Genomic DNA, 25,910 nt, shown 5'->3' with positions numbered 1-25,910 from the left:
GACGAGGATACACACCAAATTCCAGAAGGGGATTATTTTTGGCTGGTGTTCCTCCGATGCTCCCAAAGGCTCAGTGCTGCTTCGAGCAGTACCGGGGGAGAGCGAGATTCCTCTTAGGCGAGGTTTTTTTCCATGGGGCTGGACACAAGTGAAGGGGGCAAGTGGGGGGCACTTTTTTCTAGCTACCTACCAGAGTGACCCCACGGTGCCCATGTCTGCGCGGTACGGCGGGGCCCTTCAGCCCCCTCTCCTCGGCCTAAAGCGCTGGCTGGGGTGCACAGGCGTAGAAAGGGATTTCGGATGAAAAGCGAGAAAGAAGTCGTATCTTCGGGAAATCCCGCAAAAGCTAAGCCCTCTTATCTAGGCCGAGGAGTAGGTTTTGTACGTCCCCATCACCCGCCCTACACACCCTCATCTCCCCCACCACCCCCCCCCCTCCGCCGCTCCTTTCCCCTCCCCTCTCGTATATCGCCTTTGACAGGTCACTCCCCGAGGGCTCAGCGCCGGGCACAGCGGTACTGCCCCACGGGGTGTCCCGTGTCGTGTCCCCGTGTCCCCCGTCCCCCCTCCCCCCGTGCCTCCCGCGGAGTGGTGCTGGGGCGGGAGCCCGGGAGCCACGGGGAGAAGGGAGCGAGAGAGGCAGGGGCTTGGAGGGAGCCGGCAGCGGGCACCCGGAGGGGTCACATGCATTTCTAGCGGGTCCCCTCGGCTGCTGTGTGTTCTTCCTCTTCGGCGAATGGATGTCTCCCAGATTAAAAAAAAAAAAAAAAGAAAGAAAGAAAGAAAGAAAGAAAGAAAGAAAATCAATTTTCCGATTTTCGAAAGCCCCGGATACACTCGCCTGGGAGACAGACACGGAGGAAGGCTTTTAAAGAAGCTGGAGGGAGATTTTAGAACGAGAGCCCAAGAAAACAGAGGATTATTTATAGCGTTTTAGCGAGAGGAAATGCTGTTGGAAAGGCAGGGAGGTTTAAACAAAATTTGGGGGCTGATATTAAGAGCTCCGAAATACATTTTCCACCGCGTTAAGTGTGGTTTTACGGGTCGACAGTTTAAAGCAGCCCCGACCCCTTTTCGTGTCTCCTGCTGCCCCTCGGGGTCTGTACGCCGCCCCGGACCACCCCGCGCCCGGCCCCGGCAGCAGGACACGGCCCCCGCGGCAGCTAAGGGACACGCGGCCGAGCTTGCAGCCCAACACAGCCCCTAATCGCCAGACCCCAGGGACCAGACCCTTTTTTTTTTTTTTGCTAGGGCCGGGGAGAGCAGCTCCCCGCGGTCCCGAGAGCCAATTCTGGCCCCTCGCAGGGATTTCTGCCCCTGCGCTGGGCGGGAGGGCGGGGGGGAGCGGCTCGCCAGCAGAAACCTGCGCTCCTCAAGCCGGGGGATGGGATTTCGATGGAGCCTTTGCACCAAAAATCTCGCCGAGCAAAACGCATCCGCAGGCAACCCGGTCGGTCTTCTCGGCGGGAGCGGTGTGAGGGACCGGCACCCCGCTCCCCGCGGCAGGCGGGGTGAATCCGGAGTCGGCCTGGGCTCAGTCCGTATCCGACTCTGACCCCCGGCCGCCGGAGACGAATGCGCCCCTTTGCCTGGTCTTTATTCCAGACCCTTACTCGCAGGGGTAGCTCCCATTAAATCCAGGAAACTGCTCCCTGGAATAAAGCGGCAGGAGCAAGGGTCGCAGGGCCAGGCCCCGAGGTTTATAAAGAAATCATTCACTCCTGCTTTCCAGTTATCGCAGAGCGAGCCTGAAAAATATTTGTTTATATACGGCAATATTTGGAAAAGAGAGAAACAAGGGGAGCCGGCTGCGGGGCGGGAGTGCTGTCCAGATGTGCTGCTCGCAGGGGCTGAGCTCAGCCGGTTTCAGACCCCGCACCACAGCAAGAAAAACCTTCCCGAAGGTCCTGCAGCTAAACCTAGCCCTGGAATTTTTTTTTTTTAAGTTAAAAATTGAAAACAATGTTAAAACGAGCCAGCGAGTGCAGGCCGAAGGCTGTCTGATAATGTGAGCGAGTGATTTACTGGACTTTAGCGCAACGTCGGTTGTCTTTTAAAACGGACCGGAGGATTTCAGGGCTGGCGCTCTCGTAAGAGGCGAGTTTAAAGTGAACACAAGTCGCCGTTTGGAAACTCGAGCGAGGTGATGTTCCCGGGCTGCGCGGGGTCAGTTATTGTGACTGCGGGGGGAAAAAAAATACGCCTGCAATTTATTTTTATGATCTGCACAAACGGTATTGTTGCCTATTATTAACTAATTCATAATTATACCCCTATTATGCCGTCGATTCGTTCCCCCCTCCGCCTCCCCTTCCCCCAGTTTTCTCAGGCTTTGAGAATTGAACCACCGCAAAATATTTACAGTCTCAAGTGTTTTTAAATGGGCTTTGTTTGTGTTTTACAGAATAAAAATCTCTATTAGTGTTTAAACAAACACCATGCCAGTCTCTTAAGCCTTCCAGATGTTTGCAATAAAATGTCAGGTTTTGCCTTTGGGACTCGAAATAAAATTTAACTACCTTCACCCTGTAATTATTCTCTTAGCTCTCCCTTCATAAATTTATCTGCTTTCTATCAGGAGAGAAAAAAAAAATCCGATTATACACTTGGACTATAAAAAACGGCCACCACTTTCCCTCCATTTTACCAGGATTTCTCCTCCGTTTGTTCGGGCACCGCAGACCGAGGGGCGTACATGATTTCTGCCTCTTCTGTTTTCGGGGCGGCAGAAAGAGACCAGACAGAGCAGAAATGCTTCGGCAGGTTTCTTGGGCTTAAGGCAACAAAACACCCCGTGCCCCAGGGCGTACCCCCCCCCCCCCCCACACACACACACACTCCGCTCCCCCCAGTCCCATCCCGGCCCCAATGTCCCCGGAGGGGAGGCGAATTGGAAGCTTAAATTGTCCCTGAACTTCCTCCAGCTCCGAGCGTCGCTTCTTCGCAGGCACTAATCGAACCTGACCGCATCTCGGAGCCTCCCCGTGGAGCTGTTTGGAAACAAGCAATCATGACGAATAATTCAAACAACGCAGGTTCCCCTCGCAAACAAAGACGAAAGTCCCGGCTAGAGACCCTTCTGCCTTCTGGGCTACTAACTTGGAACGACACAGGCAGGGTTAAAAGCCACGCGTTTTGCGTTTACCATGCCAAACTTCAGAACAACCCGGAACGACAAGCGGGGCTCTAGACGGATCTCTTCATTTGCCGCCTACAAACCCCCTTCGTCCCGGCTGTCAGCAGGGTCGCGGATTCTCCGCGGCTTTCAGCCGGCCGCGCTCCCTCTGCGCTGCGGTCCCCGGGCATAGCCCTGGGGGCGACCCCGCCCGGGACACCCTGCTTCACACCCACGGGTGCCCCGCGACCCACTCCCGGCTGCTCCTGCTGCCCATTTTTTTTGTAATATATTTATTTCCGCCCCCCTCCCCCCACCCCCATCCTCCTCCTCGAGAAGAAACCTTTCTCTGCAGATTTTCTCCCTGCCTTGTGCTGAGGTCCCTGCTGACAGGTGAATCCGCGTGGCTGCAGCTCTCGGGTGGAGGTGGGCCCACGCAGGGTAGAGGCCAGCAAGCCCTCTGGAGAGCAGAGGTCTCCCTCAAAAATCCCAAAAGGCTGCGCTCCCCTCGGCTCCTCCGAGCAGGAGCGGGACGCGGAGGAAAATAGCTATCTGATCAGCCGTGCCAGCCTGTCCACAGCTCGCCCCCCGCCACGTTACCTTCCTGACACCGATATCTGCCCCCCACGCCCCCACTGCCACCCCCAGAAGAGGTGGCAAAGCGAGAGGGGCTCACACGGGAGGGTCGGTGCCGAGGGGAAGCGGCACGGCCGGAGGGATGCGGGGAGCAGCGGGAAAGCCGGGCCGGGGCCAGGCGTGGGGCAGCCCACCCGTGAGTCCCGGCGGGGAAATTTTAGTCTAAAAGGTGACTCTCCTCAGCCAGGAGCCCGACTTTGCTTTTCGGCTGGGAAAGAAAAAGAAATCCGTTTCACGCCCGAAGCAAACAGCATTTACACGGCGGCGCGTTGGAGAGCTACTTCGTTTACCTTTGCAGCTATTACAATTTGGGGTAGGTTTTGAAGTTTTGGTGGGTTTTTTTTTGTTTGATTTTTTTTTCCCCCCAGCAGCCCTCGGCTCCCAAACACGCAGGATTGAGTGTGATGCCTGAGGAGATCTGGAGCTTCACCCGCACACGGGTTTCACGCTACCAGCTGAGGCTGCCGGGCTGGGAGGAGGAACGGGAGCTGCCAAGCCGGACCCACCTGGCAGCCACTCTCCCCCCTTGTCCCCCCTCCTTGTCCCCACACCTCGCGCACGCCAAAAGGAAAAAAAAAAAAAAAAAAAAAAAGCGGCGTCCCCCAGCAAACGCTGCGGGTCTCGCACACAATGGTTCTCGTATGGGGCTCTGCAGGCGGACAACCGGTGCCTTGTTACCGAGCCGGGATCCCAAGTCCGCTTTTCCAGGGAAGAAAGCCTAGCTGCGAACAGCAATTCAATGTGTGTTCAGTCAAAAAAAAATAAATATAAGGGGAATTTTTTTTTTCTCGTCAAGGCACAGCTCTTTGAACTAAGGCTCTGCGCTGCCCTACCTCATACACTATACGTTATACTATTTAGGGTCGATCCTAAAACTCAGCAGACTAGCGGGACTGCCCAAAAGAGCGGTGGCTGCGGGATGTGATCAGTCTGGTATCGAAATCAGGCGTTTATCCCCTCCCGCCATCACCACAAAAGCAGGAGAGGGGTCCTCGGCCTCCACGGCGGCCAGCGATATACGCGACGCGATTCCGGGAACTCCAAACTCGGCTTATTTCGGCCCACGAGAAACGCGACTGCTGTGTGAAGCAGCCACGCCAGAAACCCGGCCCCGGTCCCCACAAAACGGGCACGATCCCTCGGGCCCCGGCCCAGGCACCCTTTCTGCATCGCAAAGCTCGCCCACTCTTGCTCCGCGCCTGGAATTTACCTAGAGTTGTTATGAAGTGAGGTTTTCTTAGTTTCGAATACTGGTTTTTATTAGTTTCGAGTAACCAAAACAGTACCGGGGACTGGGCTATCCCAGAGCTAAGTTTTGGGCTGTCCCGGGAGGATTTGTTTCTAGAGCCTGCGATCCCTCGTTTGCCGTGGGCCCTGCCGGTCTCGCGGGGCTTTTTCCTTGCTGAAAGACAGAAACCTTGGACGTGAAGGGAGGGCGACGGGCGACGCCGCCGTGGGGCAGCCCCCGATCCAGCCGAACCCTCAGCGCAGCCTTCTGGCCTCCTCATAGCCCATCCCGGTAATTCCCAGCAAAGGCGCGGAAACCTATAAAGATTTCCCGCCTGGGTGCTGGCTGCTTTCCTGTCGGCGTCACTTTATATCACGATATCGATACTAGGAGGGAATTCATCTGCTCTCTCCGTGCCCCGGAGAAGACGAGGCCACGCAGCACCGGCAGCGTGTGCGATGCTCCCCCCGCCTCAAGGCCTCCTCTCCCTGCCCCCCTTTGCTCGCCCCCGGCCCATCCCTTTCGGAGGGGTTGGCATGGAGTGGCCCGGGGTCAAGCGAGTGGCGTGCGACATCCCCGGAGGAGAAGCCCGAGGATCGAGCCCGAGGGTCAAGGCAGCAGCCCACCCCGGGGGAGCAGAGAGCCCACTCCCCAGCGCTTTCGGGGCTGAGGCCGTGGACACTGGGCTTCGACAGCCTCAGAGAAGCAGCCAGACCGGGGCCGGCGGGGGCGAGGGCCGGCAGCGATTCCCGGGGCTGCCCGAGGTGGGCGCAGCTGCCGGGAGGTTCCCTGTAAAACCAGGGCGCAACCGGCTCCAGCTTTGGGAACGGCACGGCTGCGGCGGAGCACGGTGGAAAAGTGGAGAGGGGGTGAGGTGGGACAGCCGGCTGAGGAGGGGGGCAGCAGCTTGCCCACAGGTGAAGGGGCAGGAAAGCAAATTTAGAGCGGGATCTGGCAGCTCGGCACAGATCGGAGCACAGAGAGGCTTCGTCTCCCCGGGGCCGTGCGGGGGAGGAGGGGGGCGGAATGGATGTTCAGCCGCCTTCATGCAGCGGTGCTTTCGTGCGTGGGTGGCAGAGCTACATAGGTACTCTTGACTTTGGGCTTGAGTCGGGCGGGACCAGCACGACAAGAGCGGCCGCACAGCAACCAGACAAAGCCAGCCTGTGCCACACTGCGGCCGTGCTGGGGGAACAGGGGTTCTGCCTTCGGAAAACAAAAACACAATAGCAATTAAACGCTCATCAGAGTGTGACTGCTTGTTTGGCACAGATTGACCGGAACCTGGAGGCTTTCCCCTCGCCAGCGCACACATTTGGCCCCCTCTCCCTTCTTCCCCATCTATGCGAGAGGCGTCCCGGAAAGCTCTTCAGAGACCGGGACGAGCCTCAGGCTGCGGATGCCCCCAAATCCCCACCCAGGGCCGGGGGGTGGGGGGGGGTGTGGAGGGCATGCGCAAGGAGGACAAGCGTGGCCTCTTTTCAAATAGCAGGGCCGAGCAATAGCCTCAGAGATGCCCCCGTAGCAATCCCGACTGGAAGTTTTCTTCTTTACAGCTGTCTTGCTGCAGATCGCTCCATTTGTTAAGATCCCTCTGTGCCTTGGTAATCCTGCCCTGCCGCATTTGCTCGCTCTGCGTTGGTGCAGTTTACTCCTTTTGCCTTTCAGGATTATAAAAATCTCTCTCTTCCTCTCTTTCCCCTCTAAAGCCGAGTTTCAGAGGTTGGCTAAACCTCCTCATCTGCTGCTTTCTTTCCTCTGCGATGGCATTTGTGGACTTGCCCAATGCAAACATTGCATTAAGAAGTATTTAAAGGCATTTTATTGTCGCTCTGCAGCCCTTTCATGTGGCCTATAGGCACCAATTGTTGATGTCTCCCTGCGACTCCTCAGTGTCAGCATCTCGTTTCTGCCACTTCTCCCTCCTCCCCGCGGCCCTCGTGACATTTCTTCCTTTTAAAAAAAATACGGGTTTTGAACGGCACGACAGATCCCGCCACCTCACCTTCTGGTCAGTGTGGTCTCATTTCCTAGGGGAGGGTCGTACCCGGGCTGCCCCCTCCCCTGGACACCACAGATTTCCCCGCCCGCAGCTCCCGCCCCGAGGCTACGGTGGGAGGCGGCCGTGTGTCTGGCCGCCAGCCCGCTACTCTCCTTTCCCCACGGGCACCTCGCCTCCCGACTCGCTCCTCTCCTCTCACCCCTGCCCCGCCGTGCCTGCACCGCGCAGGGGAGCTGGTGGGAGCTGCGGCAGCGCCGAGCCCGTTGCTCCCGGGGCCACCCGGGCGGTGACACGCAAGCCCACGCGGGGACCCAGGCTGCGGGGGACGTGTCTGCCCTGCGCTGCCTGGGCGATTTCACCAGCGGGACTCACTCGCGTGTGTCCAGGCAGCCTTACACCGAAATCCTGCTCGCAAGAGGCTGCTGTGGGTCCGCCTCCACCCGCGCCGAGGGAGAAGGGCGCATTCTCCGCGCATCCTGGCAGGAGCGGAGTCCGGGCCCACCCCTCTGCAGCGCGGACACTCGGCAGGCAACACCCTCACGGGGGCACGACGAGTCCCGAGAGAGCTATTTCACGCTCTGCGTGGGCTGCAGGGACAGTGGGCTGACCCGAGTCGGTACCTTCGAGATGGAAAATCAGGCAGCGGCAGCGACTGCCCAGCAGGAAAAACACCAGCGTTCCACGCCGGGTTCAACACAACCCACGTCGGGGACACGGCGCTGTCTGTTTTTCAGTGGAAGAGTGATGGGGTCGGTGTCTCTTGGGTCCGCCCTCCCCCCATTCCTTGCATTTGATTTGCCTTAGCAAAATAAACTCCCGACCTGCTCACGGGTGGGTCTCTCCCGGGAGCCAAAGCCCTTAGGCAGGTGGCTGTGGGCTCGGCCAGGGAGGCAGCTGGCACCTCCGGCGGCCGTGATCGTGAGGACCAGGAATCCGGTGCAGGCACCTCCGGGCAGGAGGGGGGCAGACGAGAGGAAGCTGCCCCCACCTGGGTGGGCGCAGGCACCGGGTCGGGTTGGCTTTGGTAACGCCACCCCACGCAGACACGAGCTGGGGATATTGCAGGAGACGCGAGGCTCGTCGTTTTGTCTGGGGCGAGTCGTTTTTGGGGAGCGCTCGAAAAAGGGTTGTCCCTGCACTAGTGGAAGCAGAGGGATTTCCCCCCCCCCCCCAGACAGTCATCCACCTCCTCTGACGAAGAGAACGGGACCCTCTGCCACGCCGGGTCCTGGTCCTCTCCGTGTCCCCAGCCGCGCTTTTAACAGCTCCCGGGCTCCTCCTCGCCATCCGACATGTGCCCCGCCGCCAGCCCCGCCCGGGAAGGGGAACGGGAAGGGGAATGGGAAGGGAAAAAGGAAAGAGGAAAAGGGGAAGGGGAAGGAAAAAGGGAAAGGGGAAAAAGGGAAAGGGGAAAAAGGGAAAGGGAAGCGGGAAGGGGAAGAAAAAGGGAAAGGGGAAAGGAAAGAGTAAAAGAAAAGGGAAGGGGAAGGGGAAGAGGAAGAGGCAGGGGAAGGCGAAGGCGAAGGGGAAGGCAAAGGGGAAGGGGGAAGGAGGAAGGTCCCTCGCACGCTGCAGCCAGCCCCATGTGCACTGGCAGGGACTTTTCCCTTGTGAGCGAGCGGGGATGTAAAACCAGCCCCCAGCAGATGTTCCCGCCGCCAGGCTCGTTTGGAGAGAAAGCCCCCTCCTTCCCCGCCGCCCCACTCCTGCGCTCTTGGCCTCCGCTGCCTCCCTGCCTCCCCGGGCCCTCCCCGCGCTGCCCGATGACCTCATTCCCGGCATGTTTGCCATTACGCTCTGAGTTACTCAACCATTTAAAAAAAAAAATTAAAAAATATAAATTGCTGCTTTGTGAGATCAAAGTAACGATTTCTGGTGCATCTGGAGACTGGAGAAAAAAAAATTGGAGCAGCAACAGTTGCACAACTTCAAAGTGTTTTTTAACAATTATTTTTCTCCTTCCTCTCCTCCCCAATCTTTCAAGCATCAGATAAAGACAATGGGCTCCATGGCTGTTTTCCAAAGAAATAACCTGCCCAAAGGCCCCTACGAAATCTCAAGGAGACAGGAAACACCTTACGCGGCTTTCTTCTTTCGATCAAATAGAAATAATACGAGCCTCCTCTTTCCACCAGCCCCAATCCCCTCGCTACTAAACGGCCTCTGCGGACGGCGTTATAACGTGTAGGGAAACGAGTTTCAGGCTCGGGTTGCCACGAAGGCTTTTATTCTTTTATAGAGGCTCCCAACAACCCAGCACATGCCCCAGAGAAGACGGCAGGGAGTGTAACCCAATAACTTGCAGGGAAGGGGCAGAGGTCTGCGGCGAGGGGAAGATTTCAAGATGACAGGGGATGCGGGAGATGGAGAGAAGAGTAGGTCCCAGGAGCGGCAGAGAAACGTTTGTTCCTTTTATTAGGAGGGATACGCCTGCCCCGGGACCCTCGAGAATCACGGATCCCGGGAAGGGAGAAGAGAGCGGATGGGAAAACCTCGCTCTCCTCAAGCCCCTCTCCCCGCCGGGTTCATTTATTCGGGAGCTCGGTGGCACCCAGTGCCATCTCTTTAGTCCGTTTCCAAAGAAAGAAACACCGCGACATTTTCCTTCCCCCCGTGTCCCTTAAGCCCCTGGGTCCTCAGGACGGAGTGATGCCCGCAGGGAAAGGCCGAGGCCAAAAAGGGCGAGCCTGCAGAGGAGGCGGTTCAAAAGGCTTCGACCCCACACTCCTGACCCCCTGCCCTCCCCGCACTTGTCCCTTATGCCCCCTTAACGACTTCAGAACTGCGCCTTTGAACTTGGAGCAGAGGAGAAGAAACCCCCGTGGGCTGGGCGGTTTCCTGCGAAAGGGAAAAAGTCGATCGCGACTCTCCAAGTGCCACGAGACGCATCTGGAACCCCGGGAACAGAAACCTCCGCGAAGTTTTTTAAAGTTAACGGACAAACGTATAAAAGCAGAAAGGGAGAAGGAATCGCCCAGAGAGCCGGGAAGGAGAAATAGCAGCGCTTTGCTCTCTGCTCGGGAAAAGAGCAGCTCCCAGTCTCCCCTCCCGCATCGAAAAAGGCCAAGGTGGGTCACAGGGAGCGAAAAAGCAGTTGACACCCGGGGCAGGGGCTCCGGGCCTTTGGTTGCAAGTCTGGCCCCGAGGCGATCCCTCCCCTCCTGACGCCTCTCGCACCGGTCACACCTTCCCCCCCGCTCCCGCCCCCGCCCTGACACCGGCCGTGCGGGTCGGCCTGTGCCGTGCAGGTTTTGCGTGACCCGTTTTTATTGCAGCTGCATCTTCTCTGGTTTTCGCATTTTTTTTTCTTCCCTGTTTTGATTTTTAAACGCACGTCTCAGGCGGATGCCGTCCAGCCGGTGTTATGTGATTAATCCTCTTTGCTGCTGCAAAGCTTTCCAGGCTCCCCATCCCCTCTTTAGGTTTCTCGACCGATCCCCGGCGACTCGGTTTCCAGGTTTGCGCGGCGCGCCTCATAAGCGACTCTTCAAAGGCCGCTTTTTCGCTTCACTCTCGGCGTTGGAAAACAATTTAGCCAACGCTTCCCCCGCTCCGAGAGACCGAGACCGACACGGCGCACAAGCCCCAGGCACACACCTCGGCGGCACCCCGTGAACAGTGGTGTCGCACCAGCTTTTGGGGTGCTCCCCTGCCAAAGCGGAGGCTCTCAAGACCTCGCCTTTACAGCACAGCTCCCCTGCGCTTCGCGGCTGTAAACCTGAGCGGAGCTGCAATAAGAGCTCGACCGCACTGGGTACAAATCATCACCGTAAAGAGAGCTACAAAAGATTCGGGGTCGGGATCTCCGCAGCCGCAGAGTTTCCCTCCTCCGCGGTGTCAGGGCTGAACACGGCAAGCGGCTCGCCCTTTCGGAGAGCACTTTTTCTTCAGTGAATCGCCATTTCCCAAAACACGTCTGTCTAGAAACAGAGCCGAGTTGGCGGCATTAACACTTCTCGTCCTCTAACCGTGATCCGAGATTTCCAAATTGCTCATCTCCCGTTTGCAACGGCAGCTACATCACAGAAAGGGGAGAAATACGAGGGGTGGGAGAAAACGATTTCAGGAATCGGCTCATGTTTATTTCTGCAGGAAAAAAAAAAAACCAGTAACCTATTCCAAACGCACCTAGAAGATGAACGTTATCTCTTTTCACACAATAGAGGGGTTGACACCTCGTTTACACGCTGCGCTGCTCGGGAGCTTTTTACGGGTCTATATATTCGTGTACATAAACATAAATACAAATACATTTCCTTCAAAGAAGCCCTCTGAATTTTGACTGCTGTGATTGGGTTTTGGTCTGGGGGCCTTCGCTGTTCAGGACGGAGATGGCTTTTTCTTTGTCTCATCACTCAAATAAGAACGAATTCAGGGAGGCTTAGGGGGGAAACTCAGTCAAAGCAAACTGGTAAAGGACTGGACATACACTTGAGTACTCACTGGTTTGAACTAGGTTGCCTCTCCCAGAAAGCTCAACGCAAAAGGCAGATAGACGGACAGACAGATGGACAGATCGGGGAGCAGGGACACGGACAGATTTTGCAAGTTAGAAAAGGAGCTTGAGTTCGGCCTGGAAAAAGGTGGCACAGTTCAGAGAGAGGAGTTCACTGGGATTTATTTATTTGGATGGAAGCATATATCGCTTTTGCAGGCACTGCCTTGCACGAAGTAAAACCGCACCGACATTTCCCCGTCAAGTTCAGAGGAAGAAGGAGAACGCGGAGTAAACTCGTCTTGAGCAGCCGAAGATAAAAATCACACTCCAGACAAGATGGCCCGGCAGTTCAGGCACAGCACAAAGCGGGGTCACAACCAGGGGCTACATCACTCATACTCACCCCCTCTGCCTTGCCCGCGGGTCGTGTGGAGACCAGAGACAACACTTCTAGATGCCTTCAAACAGAAACCAGGCACGGATACAGCAGCCCAACCTACCCCCCGCACACGCAGGACGCTCCCACACGCACGCACACACAGGGACACACGCGGAGTGAGAGGCAGGCGAGCCCCTGGGTGCAGGCTCCGAGCTGGGACGAGTTTCGGCGTGGCGCGGGGGAGCCCTCGCAGCCCCCCTGCTCGCCCAGGGCCGGGAGAAGGAGAGGATGAGATTTGCGGGGTTCCCGAAACGCCTCCCCAGGCGGGGAGCCTCCCCTGGCTCCATCAGGGCGGCGGGGAAAGGCCGAGGTGGCCGCACCTGAGGGCGGGTGGGCTGCTGCACACCGCCCCCCCCCACCTGCCCTCTGCCTTCAGCCCCCACAGGGTTTGCCCGCACCGCACGCCAGACCTCGCGTCAGCAGCCCCTGCCTGCACCCACGCCCCGCAGCTCTCCCGGCTTCGCAGACATCCTGTTCCATCAGCGCCTTTACACATACCCCTCCCTTTTTTTTTCCCCCTTTATATATATATATATATAATTTTTTTTCCCACACGGGATCTTAACTCTTATTCTTGATGTGTTAGCCACGGCAATTGATCTCTCCGTGCTTAGCCTCTTTTCAGCAACAGCAATAACGAATTTCCTGGGCATTTTTAGCTCTGGCTTAAGGATAGACTAATTTCCTCGGAATCCGCTTTTACAGTGCATTTGCCCGAGACTTAGTTTAATCTCTCTGCCCCAACAGATCTCCCAAACCATCTTACACCACTGCAGCGTCTTAGAATGTGGAAGGAGACAAATATGTATAAATATGCCTTTCTCGGCTCACAGCTGCCCAGCTCGCAAGAATTAGGGGGAAAAAACTAAACCATATGTGTAGAACGCCACATTCGATATAAGATAAAGAGCTTTGTAGCATCGATTCAATGGAAATCATTAAAAAGAAAGCCCAGGAAGATTATATCCGTATTTGGGAGGCAAATGCTTGTTTAGAAAATTTATTTCGGACACAACGACGCTTGGGGAAAGTTGGCGAGGCACAGCTCGAATCGCTGATGCCGGCGCCTCAGTCGCATGAAACAAAAAGAGGCAGAAAAGATGCTCGGCGGGGCTGCGCCCTGGGACTCCGGGCGAAGCCGGGAGTGGAGATCTCGGGCCCGGGGTGAGCACCGGGAGGGGCAGGGGAGAGACCCCGGCCGCTGCGAGCCGTGGGAGCGGTGAGACAACCCGCACCCGGCACCTCCGGGCCGCGGGCTCCAGCACCCGGAGCAGCAGGGGGATCGGCGGGATTCGCGGGGCTTTGCCGAGAGGAGAAGAAAAACGATCGTCGGGATGAGCCAGATGCCTGCTAACGCCGTACCCTGCGTGGACGGGTGCCGGGCGCTCAAGGCTTCATTTCTCGAAACGTATCAGCTAATTGGTTTCTGTTCCCTTTTCTCCCTTAAACTGGTTTTCGTCGTCGGGAAGTTGCTGCAATTTTCCCCGCTGAGATGCTTGAAAAGCAAGAGGGCTGCAGTTCGCCGCCGCTGCCTCCCCCACGCACGTTGTCTCCGGGGTGTTTTCACGTGAACCTGGAGTTCAACCTCTCGCTTATCGCGAAGAGCCCAAACCGCGGGGCAAGTTACATGCCGAAGTGCTCGGCGGCTCGCAGATTTATTCCCTGCGTCGGCAAAGCACTCTCGCTGTGGCCGAAATAGGATGAAGGCAATCATTGCCTTGCTTTAACCGCCCCCCCCCCCCCCCCCCGCCCTTCCCCGAGAGCCCCTGGATGGGGACACAGATGCGTGCAGTTCTGCCCGCCCGCGAGGCCGGGGCCTGAGAAGCAGGGCAGAGGCGAAGGGCTCCGGACCGGCCCCTCTCCTCCGTCACCTCTCCCGCCACGCCGGGGCTCGGAGACTTGCAACGCTCCGACCCCGCGAAGGCGAGGAGAGGCAGGGCCCACGCGAGGTTTAGCATCGCATCCCAGGATGGGACACTGCTTTCCAAACCCCACGTTTGTTCCGAAGGCAGATTTAGCGAGCGCCGGCAGAGGCAGCAGGGAACGAATAAAGCCAGGAGGAAAAGGCCGGGTACCGGAGCTCGTACTGCCAAAAAAGGCGGCGGGCGTCTTTTACCTGCAGTACATTCATCCTGTCCTCGCTGCAATCAGGAGGATCAGGTGCATTTCGCCCTGTTGATCCTACCTCCCTCTCTTGAAAACAAAGTAATGACAGGTTTCCCGGGCAACGTAGCACGCTTCTCTCTCCCTACGCTACGGAGGTGACGACTCGGGTCAACCTTCGGCTCGTGTTTTTCGTGTTTAGCGAAGCGGGGAGGGCTTAGCAAATAACTCTGGATGAGCAGATGTGATCGCGCCTGCACAGTCCCCTCCCGTAGGCTTCCAAACCACTCGGCCACTGAAATCATCCCCAGCCTCCGCCCCCCTTGAGGGAAAATTCTGGGGAACAATCGTCGGGAGGGGGATGGACCGACGGGGGCCGGGGTCACCCTCGTTGCCCCTGCAGGGCTTCACTACCCCGAAGGTGGGACAGGGTCTGTCCCGTTTTTTTTTTTGCTCTGAAATCGGCGGGAGGGTAAGAAAAGTGCCCTTCGGAATGCCGAGATCTCAGAATGGCCTTCAGCGCTGGGGCTCTGCCCCGGGCAGTAAGCAAGCACGGTCCCAGAGGGAGGGAGAGGACAAGGGGCTCGGAAAGGCGAGGCGCAACTGGAGCGTCAGGACGCCTCCTGTTTGTTTATGACGTTTGGGGCGGCTCGGTGTGCGCCCTGAGGCGACACAGCCCAGTCCCTGTGCGGACCGCGCACATGACAGAGGCTGAGCCGGGCTCCCTCCCCGCGGGGACCAGTCTGAATTTCGAAGGCTACGCCGCATCTCCTTGTACCCGTGGAGCTTGGAGTCCGGCCCCCAGCCCCGGACAGAGCAGCGGGGGACATACAAACGCAGCCCCCGGGCCCCGGGAAACCACAGCCCGGGGCTGGGGAGGGGGCGACTGCGCCCTCTGCGCCCTCCCCGCCCCGGGCCCGCTGCTGCCCCCTGGCGGCCGCCGCCGCGCACCGCACTCACCGCCGGCGGGGCGCAGCTCCCGCCGCAGAGGGGAAGCTCCTTCCCGCACCCGCGGTGGCTAAGCAACGCTCCTCAGCGCTGTTTACCTCCCGTGACACTTTCCCCGTCAAACCCCTTTTGTCTCGCTGTTTTCGGGGTGGGGTGAGGCTTGCAGGAGTGGCAGGCACGAGAATCCCACCCTAGAGCCACCCACCAGCAGAGCGAGGGCCAAAAGAGCAGAGGGCCCAGCTCCTTAAAAAAACCCAAACAACAACCAAACCCAAACTGTTTACTATTCAGGAAATATAGTATTTTTTCCCCCCCTCCCTGTAGTGGCATTACCTTTCTCTTCATATTAGATCCTTGCCAGAGGCCCTCACTTCCAGGCTGCAGGGAAGAGACAAAGATCAAGGAGCTGCGGTAGAGACCGTCGTGTAAGGTTCTTTCAGGACACTTTCAGGCATTTTGCAGCAGAACAAAAAGTATCAAGTTCGAAAGCAACAGCCTACACGTTTCTGCGAAGCCGACAACTTCGATCCTTTCACTGGATCCGTTATTTATTACTCTGGATTGAACTGTCTGCCCTCCAGCACATTTTACTATGTTTATTCATGCCACAAGCACCGCTAATAGAGCATCTCAGGAAGAAACACTATAACTCAGCGCCAAGCGAGGGCATCTTCAACTGGAAGGCTCAAAATGCTTAGCAAACATTAGTTTAGCCTCCCAATACCGGTGTAATGAAGTCTCCCTATGCCTCATTTTACAGCAAAGGAAACTGAGGCAAAGCACAGTTAAGCAACTTGCTCAAGGGCAAAGAAATAGAAGGTAAAACATACTCTTAGATTTCCTCTGCTTAACCGAAGAGCAAAACTCTTCCTGCAGAAATAATACTAAAGGAGCAGAAAACTGCAAGGCAGACAACGAAGACCCAAATCAGATTAAAAACAACAGATCAAAATCACCTTGCTGATGTACATTTTGTTGTTTTCTGTGAAGCTGTAGAAAAATAATCTATGAAGTTGATAGGAAATCTTCTCTATTTATTTTATTTCTCAGCTACTGTTCCTCAGCCGAAGATACTTTTTTTTTTTTTTTTTTTAATAAACTAAAGAGACCTAATCCCCTACTCCCACCTGCCCCTGCAATCTTCCAGCATCCATTAAATCTTCTCAGGCCACCCAGAGATCTCCCTTGACAAGCCACTCATCATCTACCAAAACATCCTCATAAACCACAAAGACAACATTCACACTTCAGCTAATCCATCTCCTCAAAGGCAAGTAGAGAGTAGAGTGAAGCCCTTTGAGTCAGGGCTTCGCTGTCTTAAAGAAGGAAAGAAGTGGAGTTCCTGCTCCAAGGCAGCCTGCTGGCATGTGATGCTGGTAAGCAAAATGGGTTAAAACAGTAGTGACGCTCACCACCTCAATTTTGCTGTTTTCCTATACAGGTATATTGTAACTCTGAAGTGTACTTTAACAATGCTGTTTCTCTGTAGGAATTAAGCCTATTAGAAATACCTCCCCACACAAAAGCACATTTCACCTTCAGTGACGTGAGAACAACCTGCTCCCACAACACACCTGAATTCAAGATCTTCAGAACCCCAGCACATCCCTGTGTCATTTCTACAATGGTTATTAAACACCAAAATGGTACTTTCCCAACAGGTCACACCAACACTAAGCAACCTGCAGCCTTCAAGAAGCCCACACAGTAAATTCATCCACTGCACAGCGTCCTCCTAAGGGGTTCCTGTTGCTGAACATAAAAAAGCCAGGAGCATCAAAGCTTGGATCAGTTCACTTAATTGCAGCAGTAATCCTCTCCCAACCAACATCTTCCCAAGGTTCACCAAGGCCCTTCTGCCTCGTGTGTCAACGTGCCTGCCTAGCAAATGCACTAGTGCTGAGAAGGAGATGGGTTTAGTCATCCACATCCAGTGCATTCAGCCTGTGACTGGACAGTACTCCAGTGCTTCTTGAGAAATGTTCTTGAGGGGAAGGGGAGGAGCTTTCTGTGCATCCAAACTGTGGTAAAACCGCAGTCCTCCGAGATGCCTTGTCCACAAGGATTCCACACATGCCCCAGGAGTCTATGACTGGATTCTTTTAAGAGAGACAGCCACTGAAGCCTAGCATTCACTCTGCACACCTTGCTTCCTGTTGCAAGAAACATTTATAACCTGCATTTAAGAGCAAGAATCTCAGGAGCAACTTTCTGATCAGAACAGATGGAAGGCAGGACACACAGCACATGTGGATAACAAGCCTTGAAGGACTACAGCTACTGTAAGGTAAATACCCACCCTTTTCCCTCCCTGAATGTCCACGTAACTTCAGTTTTGGGGGTTTGCAAGCACTTATGTCAGTAACAGAAAGTTGATGAGGGTTGCCTAAAAACAATGCCACTCACAGTTTACATTTGGCCCACAAGCCTGAACAGAAAATTGCTCTTTTCCCCATTCCTGCTGTAGGAACATCTGTTAGACAGGCTATGAAGGAATAAGTGTGGGCAGAGAAAGCCCCACTGCACTCAGCAAGATCTTTCTTGGCTTGAGTACTCAAGAGGCACTTATTGAGATCTTTGTTATTCACTCAGCAAACACCATGAAGAAAGTCTTGAAATACATCTGAACAACTGTTTCCAGTCACAATAAAAAGTCAGTGTCTCAAGATTCAACATACAAGATTTTACTTTACTCAGAGAGGGATGTGGTTTAGGGAAGGAAATAGGAAGATAAACAGGGTGAAGGAAGCCAGAGACCACCTACCCCAGAAACTCTGTGTAATGCCAGAGAGTAGCCTTGTTTTGATAAGTTTCACCTGTATTTAGCTTAACAATATGCTTCTATAAATCCTGGGACATCAGGGAAGTTTTCACCAAAGACAGCAGAGAACATACATTCAGTGTTTCTAACTGAAGTTTAATTAATTCTGTCAGCACATGACAGTCATTTCATGTTGATGGATGACAATAAAGTCACACCAACAATGAGGACATGCCTTGGAAATCAGACTGCTCTGAGAGTTGTAGATATAACAGCATGTGGGACAAGTGACACTGGCCATCCAGGATCTTGCCTGTGCTGTGTACAACCTGAAGTCCCCCACCACATTTCAGAATGGTTTAGGACAGCAAAAGAGATCTGGTACCACCTTGCTCTGCCATAAGCTGCTGCTTCCCACCTGTAAGGGCTAATCCATCAACCCTTCAAATTAGACTCATATTGTCTTTACATGGATTGTATTGAGGAAGCAGACTGCTTATTACTTCACTTCATGGAGTAAAGTAAGCCATGTGGCTTCTTGTGTCAGCCGTATGAATGAGGCTGACTATGCTATCACACCCAGGCTTTCACAAGCATGCTGTTACTACCAAATATTTAATGCATTTTAAGGATTATGGTGCTGGAACTCTTGTCCTGATATTTCATCTTGCAGATACAACAAATATAGCACAATCGGCTCCAGATGGAGTCTTCCGGTGCGGCACAGATTTGCTTTTCCTGTCTCACAGCCACGACAGCACAACAGAGACTAAGCTCAGTGCTTAGTTTCACGTCCACGGGCAGCATGAGACCATTCATATAATGGATAATCTCATCTTCAGTCATGGTGTTGTGTGACAGCAATTTACCACAGTAGCAAAATATATTCCCAGATGTTAAACTGTTTATTGTAACTGGGCACATGTGCCCATTCCTCAGTGCAGGAGGTTGGCATTTGGTTTTACATACAGTAATTGTGTGTGTAAAAGCAAAATGATCAGTGAATCTGCCATTTGCATAATAATATGAGGCTGTTGCAGGTAGAATGATTTTTCATTGGCACAAAACAAAATAAACACTTTTCTGTCAAACCTTCCATAACATGACCACTAGGACAACCAACAAAACTGCCAGAAAAGACAGTGGGAATCAGCACAGAATCTTTCATGACAATAAACAGAATTTTCCATTACTTCAGTTGTCATCTGGTCACGAAAGGACTATGCCATAGAAAGCTTGATTGGAAACTCAAAATTTAACAAAAGTCTTCTCTCAAGAAACCAAACCAAAACACAAAAGCTTTTATTAGATCAATGAATGTAATATAAGATCACAGTTTTGCTGCAGCATTTTCCCTGAAACTGGCTCAACTAGTAAAGTCCCAAGATGTCAGAGACTACTGAAATGATGAGAGGAGATGCCCGGGTCCTTCCAAGACTTTAGACTATACCATAAAGTGACATTCTTCTTGCAGCTATTATTGCCAAGTTTACCCAGAAAGAAGGAAGAGATCAATTAATTTAAAGGGAATTAGATAGTCCAATATAGCAGGAAGAGGGGTTTTGTTTTCCTAACAAGAACAGGCAACATCTTTCCTGAACAGAAAACCTTTTTCACTAGACTCCCTATGCTAGCATGCTAGACCGTTTCTGTGAAGCTATTGATCACAAATAAATGCCAATCAGGCAGCATGCAGAAACTCAAGTGCAGAGATACCAGCACAGGTGAAAGATCCATCTGTTGTTCTGAAAATAAATCTGACCAAGCTGGACCACTGAAATTGCAAGCTCATTAGACTTAAGACTCAAATCCATGTTATTGCTATTGCCAGAACTACACAGAGACCCTCTAAGAATTTTGTCATGATCCTTGAGCCATATGGATAAGCAGAATGTGCATCAGAGTAGTAATGAAAAATATGAACGAGTAATTCAGAATGGACCTCTGGCTTTTACTGATCCTACAGCAACTACTGAAATTGGTATTGTAGCTTATCAAAACCAAGCTGTTTTGGGAAATCCCCATTTAGAATAGGTGCTTACAAAAATGTTCTGAAGAGGAAACAGAGGTAGAAGAGCATAGAGATCAGAGCAGCTTGGTATCAAACAACTTTTACCGATAGTAGTGAGCACATATTTCTCCAAGCTCAGCTTCTTCCTGCCAAACTCTTCCCAGATGCCAAGTAAATGGCTTAAGGAATGCAAAGAGGCAGCCAGGCTAGGTCTAGCTAGACTCAAACTGAGTGCCAAGACGGTTCACTTCCCAGAAAAGCCACACTCTAACAAAACTGAAGTAGGCAGCAGATACCTGCAAACACCTACATTAGAGTAACCTGCTTTCTGGGGACTCATTGATCCTGGTTGTTGGTGGAACTGGATTATTTCACTGGGCAGATGCACCTTTTATTTTGAGAATTCCACCACAGGAACTAAATGTTACACAAAAGTAAATATTAAAAACTACTAAAATAAAAAGGCTAAGTCAACAATCAGTAGGTGAACGTACTCATTTTACATAAGTTTAACTTTCCCAAAGAAGAAAAAAAAAACAGGCATATTTCCTTACTTGAAGGAAACAGGTCAGGCAAGTAAGATTTGTTTAACAGATAGGGGAAAGGGAAGGTGAAAATCTCAATCTATTCCAAATTAAAAAAAAAAAGAGAGAAAACAGTAAATTTGATTGAAACTAATCTAGAAATGTAATGTTATAAACCCCTACCCCCCTAAAAGGGCTCTATTTGAAGTTTTTCTTCCTGCTTCACCTACATGATTTTCTGGAAAAAAAAAAAATCTAACCATTTTGGAAACACCATTCAGAATTGTTTGGGTAATGAGCCAGAGTTGTCTGTTGATGTCACCCCCTCTCCCTTTAAAAAAAAAAAATGGTATTGAAGGCATATGAATAGTCCTGTTTCCTTTTTTTTTTTTTTTCTGCAAAGTGTGTTGAATGCTAACCCTGTATCTTAAGTGATCTGAGTACCAGAAGTGTACAGACACCTTGAAACTATGATTCATCTTTTAAATACATGCTCCTATATTTGCTAATGAAGAAGAGGAATAGGTGGAAACTTACATTAGCGTAAAACATTTTCAGTATCCCCATGAGCACTGTGCTAGCTTCTCTTAAGGAATCTACTGTGGGACCTTCGCAGAAATCAACCCATCTTAAGAAGTGTCACAGCAAACATTTTATGCCAAGTCAGTAAGCAGCGTTATCTGTGTGCCTTAGTTTTCTTAGCTCCCATGCAGATTAACACAGCTGCTAAACACTGACAAAAATTTTGTAAAGCTACCTAAATATGCACAGTTATAACTGTGCCCCTTCCTAATCCGCTACAGCTACTTTGAAACCAAGGTTTATTTTCAAATACACTTATTCTTTCCAGAGGAGATTACCTTGGACTGGTCTACACAGAGTTTGGTTTCCCCTCATTCTGTCTCCATCCACTCTGCTCCTCTAGTCTCGATTAACTTTAGAAACTCTGTCATCAACTTCTTGCATGGCAGTTCTCTTCTGCAGATCCCCATCAAATGAATACAAGTCTCAGTACAGACCCTGCAGATGCTCAGTCCACAACTTCTTGTTGTGCAAAATTAAATAATTTTTTTTTCTGAATCACCTATGGCAATTAACTACATTTAAAACTAAACAGCATTATTTAAACAAACAAACAAACAACTGCACTACATAGACTGCCTGCCTTTCCAGTTTTACTAACTCAGCCATTTAAGACTGCAATCCTTCATGACAAATGCCATAGGCCTATAACGGTTATGAGCTGCCAGAGCACAGGATGAACTCAATTTATACTACAGTACAGCAATTTTAAACACAGCACCAGTAAGTACAATGATACACCCAAATATGCTGGCACAGGACCTGTAGGGTTTTCATTACCTTTTAACATGTACTACTATCCCTCCTTCAGAAGAGGGTGTCTCCTTTTGGCAGCTCTCCTTTGCCACACATTCCCCAACAAATGCCATGGTCCATGGGTCCCAGTCTGTGGGTCTTGAAAGGCCGAGGATCAGCAGAGCCTAACATCATTCTCCCATCACTGGGTTTTCTTAAGGCTCAGTAGTGAGATTTCATAAGGATTTATTTAATCCCATTCTGTCTCTGACCTCAGCACAATTTTCTAAACAAGTAATACAGAAAGTTCTCTGATTTATCAACCTAAGATTTCTCTCACACAGGATTACATCTTTTCCCCTGCATCTTTTCTAATGGAATCCTAGACTTGATGCTGAACTGAAAATCCTGGAGCTACCTGCTAAACTAAACAGCAGGAGGCATAGGAGCAGCTGAAGCACATGTCATTTTTCACTGAAGTACCTTAGACCTGACCAGCAGGATGGCACAGGTGGCAGATGTGAAATTCAAGCCCACTCTCTGGATTCTTTGGAGTGGCTACTAAAGAGGCCATCTAGCACAGTAGCCACAGTGTACTCTGAAGTATGGATATCCGTAAGGAACACCGACTCACTTCACACAAACTTGATGCAGATACAAAATGACACTGAGTTTGAAGATGTGATAGGCAGAGGTAGTAAGTTCTCTCTTCATCACTGTGAGCGTTTTGATTTGTAAGTCTGTGCTTCTATTCTGGTTATCCAAGAACACGTTCAACCACCGTATCAAAGCTGAATAACCACCAATGGGATGAGTTGTCCTTCTGTAACATGATCACACACACAGCTAAGGACATTCTTGAGAAGATTACAAATCCTTCTGCTAGATTCTTATCACCTCACCTATACCTCAGCTTCTTGCAGTCAAGGGAAAATAACCCAAAATCCCATTTGGGTAACCTTATATTCTGCTTTTGCAGGATTTTTTTTTTTAATTGTGATTGCTTCTGCCCCCACCCCCTCCCCTTTGACTATCCAGACGAGTTCAATGCTGGTCCCACTGGAAATATCTGGCTTCATGTACATTTTTTAATTCAAACACCTTCAATGTTCTACTTGGATTTTCCACAAAAAAGGAGGTTTTTCTTTCAAATCAAAACGATTAAGAAAATAGAAATAACAAAAGGTCTGTCCCAGGAAACAAAAGTCCTTGCAACTACTCAGCAGTTTCTACCGAAATCCCACCAGTTGTCTTATTTCTTGATAGATGGGGGCAGCCAGTTCCTTGGCTTTCTCTGCTCCATCGTCTAAAACCTTTATCAGATGGGATTTGTCTTCCTGGAGTTTCTTGAATTCATTCCTGATAGGTGCAAATTTTTGAATAACTGATTCTGCTACCACCATTTTGTAGTGAGCAGTGTCGAGACCAACAGATTGGTGCAGTACTTCTCTGATGCTAAGCCCTGTTACTGCAGCATGAATGGACACCAGATTGGAGACACCAGGGCGACCGTCTGGGTCGTAGGTCACCTCAGAGGTAAAGTCAGTCACAGCTTTGCGGAATTTCAGTACTATTTCATCAGGGCTGTCTGCTATGTTAACAGTAGCTAACTTCTGTGGGTCTGACTTGGACATCTTCACTGTTGGATCTCTTAGGGATTTTATTTTCTTTGTTGTACCTTTAAAAAAAAAAAAAAGGAATAATTATGAACACAGATAGACAACCGTTTCTTATGGCAATTGCTAAGAACACACTGTAGCAGCATGATGAAGTTCTCTGTATATCCTTGCTTAAAAATGAGTTGTGAGCACAATCGCATATGCTCCTACTTAGTCCTTATGCCCCCCTATCCTAAGCCACTTTTCTCTTCCCATAAACTAAATGAAAACCTGCTCCATTTCTCCCCTCCTCAATAAGCAGAAATATCTGCTGAGACACTTGCCGATAGTTTCTGTGGCTACATGCTGATCTTCCCTGAAATCTCTCTCCTCCATTGTATTCCTAACACTGGGGACAAGTTACCTAGAGAGCATTGTCTGCACATTACTGAAAGGTTCTGTAACAGTGGAGAAACAGGTTAAATCGACTGCTGAAAAAGAATCCCAGAACAGTTAATCTCCTTACTTTAGGAAAATCTTCCACCCAAAATCTCTTGGTAATTTTCCCAAATATCTGTAAGGTCAGTTATTAAAAGTTCCCTAACTGAACACTAACCAACTCCGTTAGAAGGAAAGCACTGCTCAGATATGAGAGGTGTGGGTATTGTACAAATGACTAAGATACACACGTGTACATGAAATAGAATAGTAGCATTAGGGAAATATTGCAAAGTACAGCATAAACCCAAACTGTTTTAGCCTTTCACCAAGAAACATCATTAATGGAGTACATAAAGTACCACTGATCTAGAAAGTACTCACACCAATTGTTTTTAGACACTTAATATAGATAATTAAATTGCCCGCATACTCCTCACAGATGGGCCTATGCACTCAGTGAAAGGATAAGTGTTCTTCCAGGGTATGATTCAGACTGCCCTAGAAAGTGGTCTGTTCTGAACCACCTTTTGGAAGGGTCTGTCCCTCTTCTGTACATTTGAGGAGTCCAGGCAATCTAACTGCCTACAGCTACTGAGTGTGAATAGGTTCCTAATTCCTCCATTCATCTAGGATATTTCATCGGTTTGCATATACTTATGCACTTATGAAGGCATACTTACAATAAGGAAAGTTTAAATGTTTTGGGGTTTGTTTTTTTTTTTTTGTGGTTTGTTTTTTTTTTTTTTTTTAAACCGAGCTTTTTATTTCCTGGGAAACAGTCTTGCCCGCATCATAGGCTACACTCAGCACCTCATTACAGTTCATTTAATTGTTCATTAGAAACTGCAGAGCTTGCAATACCTAGTATTCTCTAGGCTCCACTCTGAGTCTAATACCATTTTTGTCACTGAGGCTTGAAAACTGAGAAAGGTTTATTACTGCCTGTCTTTTCTAAGGTGAGAGCTCCTTGCCCTTTTAGGGGCGAAGGTCTCTGCTGTGCATTCCTCTACATTACTTACAACAAAGATGCAATGCTTCTTCCTTGCCCAATTCTTCACGTTTCTTAACAAACATGCCATTTGCGCCATCTGACTCCTCCTCACCCCCCGGCCTATGACCTTATAGCTCAAAAATTGCTGAGAAGATTTTCCTTATAAGTCTTCCTGAGTCTAAGATCAAAAATGGAAAATCTAAGCTCCATAAGAGATCCTTACTGAAGCAGGCAAGTATATATTAAACACACGTAAAAGATTTTGAGCATCATAGCTATAACCTACTACTCAGACACCAAAGATTCCTGCTTGCTAGAGGTCTCATCTTGTTCCTTACACATCTCCTGAACCAGCAACATGGAGCAGAGACTCTACTCTTAAAAGGTCCAATACTTGCAGAGCAAGGCTGACTGGCAGCAGCAGAGTGCATCTGGCCCCCTGGACCAGAATACCAGATGTCGCATACATTCCTCTACTGGGGATTTGTAAAGCCTTATGTCTACCCTGGGAGTTCAATTTCATAGCCTCTAGCCTCTTGTTGTCAGTTTTCAATTTTCCACTCCCTTAGCATCAGTTTGCTCCCTTTTCTTGGTCCCTGAAAATATTTCCAAAATACTTAAATCCATCTTCAACCTTGAAGTGCAGTTAACAGGGAAGAAAAAAAAAAAAAAACCAAACAAAAAATCAAGACCAGCTCACTTAAAATGGCTTTGGGCACAGGAAAAAATTCTCCATATTTCTTGTTGAAATGTTGTGCTATATCTTGGGCTAGTTCCAGGTGCAGGACTTGATCTTCTCCAACAGGAACATGTGTCGACCTTTTAATAGAAGACAGACACAGGAAACTCAGCAAAGCTCTCTGGTTCTGATGAAATGTTACTCAAGACTGTCACAGCTTCTGCCATGACTGAGGGCCAGATGGAACCAAAAACTCAGTCCCAGCTAGATATAGGTACTGTGGGAACAAGATCCCAAACTGACTGTATCCCATGATGAGTCTGCTTTTTGTGCTGAACTGCAGCACATCTCCAAGGGCAGAAATAGCCCTTCATGAAAACATGCATGGTAAAGACATCAATAAGGACAAATCATTAAACCCAGCTCAAAGAAAGGTTTTTGTAGTGTCTCCTGCTGTCTCTTCAGAGATCAAAGAGCACATGTTACAGTGTAAGTAAAGTAAGAAAGACCTGCAAGGCATAAAGCGCAAGCACCTTGCATTGTCAAGTCTCAGGAAAACATGACTGTTGTTGAGAAGTTAGTACTGTGGATTTATCAAGGGATGGAAAGAAGAGAGTTGTTCTTCCTCATGGGTCACCATTATATAAATATCACATGACCCAGGGCCTCTACTGCCACA

General features: G+C 50.9%; 2 protein-coding genes across 5 annotated transcripts in view; both read right to left on the bottom strand.

The window, feature by feature from the left end:
- TBX15 (T-box transcription factor 15) overlaps positions 1-2,431 on the bottom strand; it is a 101,320-nt gene extending 98,889 nt beyond the window's left edge. Inside the window, exon 1 of one of the 2 annotated variants that reach the window (XM_086760606.1) lies at positions 187-2,431. The gene's annotated coding sequence lies outside the window, so the exon portion shown is untranslated. The remainder of the gene's footprint in view (positions 1-186) is intronic. The other variant, XM_086760612.1, reaches the window with a different exon arrangement.
- A 16,123-nt stretch (positions 2,432-18,554) lies between these two features.
- Positions 18,555-25,910, bottom strand: part of WARS2 (tryptophanyl tRNA synthetase 2, mitochondrial) — a 50,415-nt gene continuing 43,059 nt past the window's right edge. For all 3 annotated transcript variants that reach the window (XM_086760583.1, XM_086760591.1, XM_086760575.1), the window contains 2 exons: positions 25,253-25,371; positions 18,555-23,200 (listed from right to left, as the gene is read on the bottom strand). In XM_086760583.1, coding sequence (XP_086616709.1) covers positions 22,752-23,200; positions 25,253-25,371 — 568 coding nt within the window. In that variant the 3' untranslated portion in view covers positions 18,555-22,751. The remainder of the gene's footprint in view (positions 23,201-25,252; positions 25,372-25,910) is intronic.

The sequence above is a fragment of the Chlamydotis macqueenii genome, chromosome 1 (genome assembly GCF_036417535.1).
Source record: "Chlamydotis macqueenii isolate bChlMac1 chromosome 1, bChlMac1.mat, whole genome shotgun sequence".
NCBI classification, from domain to species: domain Eukaryota; kingdom Metazoa; phylum Chordata; class Aves; order Otidiformes; family Otididae; genus Chlamydotis; species Chlamydotis macqueenii.
The sequence above is the reverse complement of the archived record's forward strand: the minus strand, read 5'-3'. Positions and strand labels throughout refer to the sequence as shown.